The sequence below is a fragment of the Neophocaena asiaeorientalis genome, unplaced genomic scaffold (genome assembly GCF_003031525.2).
Source record: "Neophocaena asiaeorientalis asiaeorientalis breed wild unplaced genomic scaffold, Neophocaena_asiaeorientalis_V1.1 scaffold185, whole genome shotgun sequence".
In the NCBI taxonomy this organism is placed as follows: domain Eukaryota; kingdom Metazoa; phylum Chordata; class Mammalia; order Artiodactyla; family Phocoenidae; genus Neophocaena; species Neophocaena asiaeorientalis.
The window spans coordinates 677,888-682,845 of NW_020171809.1; the positions used below are offsets into that span (position 1 = coordinate 677,888).

Consider the following 4,958-nt stretch of genomic DNA (forward strand, 5'->3'; position numbering starts at 1 on the left):
CTGGCGAATCTGGCGGGGGCAGCTCGTGGACTGCCCTGCGGGATCCCCGGGGCAGCAGGGTGGGGTCACTGGGACACTCTAGGGGGGCCCTGGCCAGCTCCTGGGTTGGTTCTTCAGAGGACGGGCACTGCTGCCTGGTCTGAGGACGGAGGGCAGCCCTGGACAGTGGGGCAGCTGGCTTTCGAGGGCTGCTGGTATTTATTTGTATCTATCCCTCAGGGGCCTGCCAGGATCTCAGTGGATCCAGGACGGACAGACAGAAGGACAGCAGACCGAGCGAGCAGCCGCTCCCCGCCCCCATTCCCGCTCCCGCCGGGCATCCCGCAGCTTCTGCGCCAAGTCCCTCAGGGCGTCCCTCACCCAGGCCACGGCCCCCTCTGTGCTGCAGTCTCCCGGGGCAGGTGAGGGCCACCGGAGCGGCGAGTGGGACCGGCCGGGGGTGCTGGCACTCTGCCGCCCAGGGGAACCCTGGGTGCCCTCTGAGCCTGCAGGACAGTGACGACTGAGAGAGCGTGGTGGGGATGCGGTGACAGACACGCAGGTGCCCCGTCCCCCTTTCTCTCTGCCGTCCCCGGCCATGGGGAGCCTGGGGAGAGGCACAGGACTCAGGGCCCCGCTTCTCTCCTGCTGGCTCTGCTCCCAGACACCCCTCCTTTGGATTCCTAGCCCTAACCCTAACCCGAGGGTCATGAGCCCTGAGGGGCGGGGGTGATGCCCCAGGAGGGTGACACAGCTGGGACAGGAGCCTGCTTGAAGCCACAGACGACACTGACCTTTGGCAGGGGAGCCGGGCCGCTTGGGGGAGGCCCCAGGGCTCTGTCCCCGGAGCCCCAGGCCCAGGCGGAGCGTGGACCGCAGCCGGCCCAGCTGGGCCTCCGCCTCCCGCCTGGCGCCCTCGGCCTGGGCCCCCTCCTGCTGCAGGCTGCCGAGCCACTGGCAGGCCCCGTCCAGGCGAGCCTGGAGGCCATCGGCTGTGCCGCTGGCCTGCTGCAGCTTCCTGGTGACGCTTAGCAGCTCGGCCCGGAGGGCCCGCTCGGCGCCCCGGCTCTCGCAGAGGCGCTCCTCCAGCTGCTTCTCCCGGGCCGCGGCCCTGGCTTCCGCCTCCACCAGCGCGTGCTGCGGCCTCAGGACCTGGGGGAGGGACTCGGGGCTCCAGACCCACCTGCTCTCTGAAGACTCCCCAGCCCGCTTGGCCTTAGCCCCTGCTCGGCATGTCACAGCTAGGGGGCTCTGGACCTGCTTCCCACCCCCTGTCTGACTACGGGGACACCTGAGCCCAGGTGGGGAAGGACACCCCAGAACCACGGAGCAGGTCCTGGCAGGCAGCAGAGCCCACTGGCAGCCTCACAGCCCTGGCCAGACGGGGCGATGGCCCCAGGCTGTGCCCTCCTTGGCCTGCGTGGGGCAAGCCCCAGGCAGACCCTGCTCGCGGCCTGACTCGTGCCCCCATCCCCTGGGATGGTCCCTCCGTGGACTCAGGCAAGGTGCCCTTTGAATACTCATGAGTGAATGGGGGATAAACGGAGACGCCACAGCCCCTCAGGAAGTGCCCAGGCTGGGGCGTAGACAGCCAGTCCCCCAGCTTGAGGCCCCGCGCCTGCCAGATGGGAAGCCCTGGGCGCTGCTGGGCTCCTACCTCCCTCTGTGAGCCCTCTCTGGCTGCCTGTGCCTCGGCCGCCAGCCTCTGCAGCTCCAGCGTCCCCTGCTGCACACCCTGTGCGCCCCGGACCTGCATCCGGCGCAGCTCCTGGCTCTTCCTCTGGTTCTCAGCCTCCAGTGACATCACCTGGGTGTGTGGGGTTGACACTGATGGGGTCGCCTGGGCCTCTGTGCCAGGCCTCCCTGACCCCTGCCTCTGCTCACATGGCCCGGGAGAGAGCCTCCCTCCCGGGCAGCAGACTGCACTCAGGGAGGCTAAGGCCAAGTCCAGTTCCAGCCTGGGGTCTGTGCCGTGTCCCCCGCAAGACCAGGCCCTTGGAGCTGACTCTCTCTGCCACTCCACACCCTCTCCTGGTGTCTCGTCTCTGGAGCCAGGACACTCTGTAGAGCCCAGAGATGTGAAAAATGCTGGTGCAGAGGCCACTCGAGTGAGGAAGGGTGCCTGTGCCCGTCCCTACAGTAGACAGTCCACCAACCAATTTGTCTGCAGAAGTCTGGCAAAACGGGGTGTGCACACTTTGAAGGGCAGTCTAGGGCCCTCCTGGGTGGGCTTGAAACCAAGGTGGTCAGTGTTAAGTGGCCCTGACCTCGGGCGCCAAGGCTAAAGGATGAAGCAGTACCCATCTGTTCACCCTGAGCCCTGAGGCGGCCGTGACGGGAAAAACCCAGGCCACTCGGGGCCACGGGAGCTACCCACCCCGTTCCCCCGACAGCCAGCATCAGCCACCGGACGCCTGAGAAGACGTGCTGGGAGAGCCCCACCACCGGTCCCTCTGTGGAGTGGAGTCCCCTCCGCGTGGCGCCCTGGCTGCACTCCTGGCCCTCAGAGTCCATGGGCGTCCGAATGATTGTTTTAAGCCAATAGGTTTGGGGCTTGTCCATGTGCCCCACAGGCAGACCCAACCCAGACCCCGTGAGTCCGAGCAGGGCCCTTCTGCTGTGGCTCCAAGTCTGGGGAGTGGGGGGGACGCTCCTGGAGGGGTGTGGGCTCCAGGGCGGCCCCTCACCTGTCTGCGTAGCTCCTGGAGCTGCCGGCGGGCGTCTGCCCGTGCCTGCTCTGCCCCCTGCAGAAGGGCCCGCAGCTTGCCGGCCTCCTTCTGAGCCGCTGCCCGGGCCTCCTCCAGGACCAGCACCTTCTGTGCCTTCTCCTCCTTGGAATGCTGAAAGCTGAGTGGAGGGTCACAACCTTGGGCCGGGGAGCTCCCTGGGGGCTCCGGCATCCCCCGAGGTGACGGTCCTGGCCACCCGGCAGGCCGCCCACCTCACTCCAGCTGGACACTCCCCACATCCGATCCGAGTGTGCCGAAGCCCAGCCTCCTGGGGCACGCCTCTGTCTGGGTCCGACTGCCCAGCCGGCCGGGCCCCTCGCTGTGTCTCAGCCCCTCTCCCCACTCCCCTCCCTCTAGCCACGCTCCTAGAGACCCAGTGTCCAGCATCCGCCGGCACCTCTGCTGCTCCCCGGGGAGGGCCGCAGCTCCGGCCAGGCTGTCCTGCCTCCGGTAGGCATCCTGGAGCCACTGACCAGGTCCTTGGCCTCCCTCTGCTCCCCAGCCCTGGGCGTCTCCTTCTGGCCACCTGGGGCCTGTCTTGCCTGCTGAACAGAACTTCCTGAGGGCGAGGACAGGCCTGGTGGCGTCCCAGCCTCCACCTCCTGGGCCAGCACCGTAGACCCTTTGGACGGGCAGCTGGCACCCTGGGTCCGCTTGGTGTGTCCACTTCACCATCATCTGGCCCAGCTCAACAGGACCAGGGCTGCTCTGTGGGGCGGCCGCCCTACCTGGCCTTCTCCTGCTCGACTCTGCGGATGGTGGCCCGCAGCTCGGTGTTGGAATCCCACAGCATGTCCTTCTCTCGGGCCTCATTCTCCAGTGCCCGGCGGGTGTCCAGGGCCTCCCTGTGCAGCCTCTCCCGGCTCTCCTCGCTGCCCTGCAGCTCCCGGCGCAGGGCGGCCAGCCCCTCCTGGGCCTTGTCCAGCTGTGCCCGCAGCCTCTCGGCCTGGGGAGGAGTGTGTGTCTCTAGGGGCCAGCTGGGGGCCACGGGCCAGGGTCAGCTGTGGCCTCTGGCTCTGCTCTGGCAGCGCCAGTGCCCACCCCCCCCACACCCCGGCCCCGGGTCGTCAAGTGCTCGAAGGAGAAGCAGGCAGCCTGGCTTTGCCCACGCCGCTGAGGCTGCAGGACGGCTCGCAGGGGCCCATCCCAGAGCCCTGGCAGGAGACACCCTGGCCCTTCCTGACCCTGGTGCTGCCCTGCGCTCCCTCCCTGGACCCTGGGGACGTTGGTCACCGGTCAGCAAGGCCCACACGTCTGCACTGTCCCCACCTGTGTCCCTCGGGCCGGCTCCTCCCCTTCAATAAGGGTGTGGCCCCCGGGTGTGGAGAGCAGCCTCAGCACCCAGGCTCCTGAGCTCTGCACGGCCGTGGGCACGTCCACGGGCACGTCCACTGCCTCGGGCCTGGGCTCCCGCTCCATAAGGGAGGGAGTGGGGAGGCCAGGTCTCTGGGCGACGGCGCCCTCAGCACCCTCTGGCCGCAGCAGAGCCGCTCGGACTGGGCTGTCGCTGTCACAGGAGCACGGTTCAAGGTGCCCGCCACAGAATCGAGGGCCTCCTAACCCCCAGGGGTGAGGGCAGCAGAGGCCCCAGGCTGGGAAGGCTGTGGAGCCAGTGGGGACCTCAGGGCCCAGCAGCCCAGACCCTGGCCTCAGGCCACTCCGCACCTCTGTGAGCTGACCCGAGGAGGGGGAGAGGCTACAGGTGTGTCCTCGTCCCCTGCCAGACCTGCTCCGGGCCCAGAGGGGGACTCCCACCGCGCTGGAGCCGGGACCTGTGTCATCTCCTGCTCCAGGGCCCTCCTCACCCCCTGGCTTCCGGGCAGGGCTTGCGGGCTCCGTGGTTTTGTGGGGCTGAGAGCCGAGCTGAAGCGTCAGTGGCGGTCAGGGTTCCTAAGCGCCCTGGGTTCCTAAGCTGCCTCAGGGCCCCCGGGGCTCACCCTCTGGTGGGAGGTGCTGGAGGGAGTACAGACCCCGGAAAGGGGCAGCCCGGCCCGACGCACAGGCTCTGGGGCTCGCCGGGATCCTTGGTCTCCCCACCGACCACCGGCGCACTCTGGAGAAGGTGTGCCCCAGAGGAGGAGGTGGGGGAAGCCACAGAAACGGAGCCTTGTCCAGGCGCTGGTTTGCCAGAGCGAGCCCCACTTTGCTGGCTGTTTCAGCGGGACACTGTCCAGGCCCCCGGCCGGCCTGGCTCCCGCGTCCGCTGGCTGTTATTGTTGTTCTGTTTTTGGGAAGGGCCCCCCTCCGCTC

At 68.5% G+C, this 4,958-nt stretch overlaps 1 protein-coding gene across 1 annotated transcript in view; it reads right to left on the minus strand.

Annotated features, from left to right (window-relative positions):
* CROCC2 (ciliary rootlet coiled-coil, rootletin family member 2) overlaps nt 1–4,958 on the minus strand; it is a 65,803-nt gene that overhangs the window by 17,152 nt on the left and 43,693 nt on the right. Inside the window, 5 exon segments of the mRNA XM_024760494.1 lie at nt 286–485; nt 774–1,131; nt 1,637–1,786; nt 2,667–2,826; nt 3,437–3,654. Of these exon segments, the coding sequence (XP_024616262.1) occupies nt 286–485; nt 774–1,131; nt 1,637–1,786; nt 2,667–2,826; nt 3,437–3,654 (1,086 nt within the window).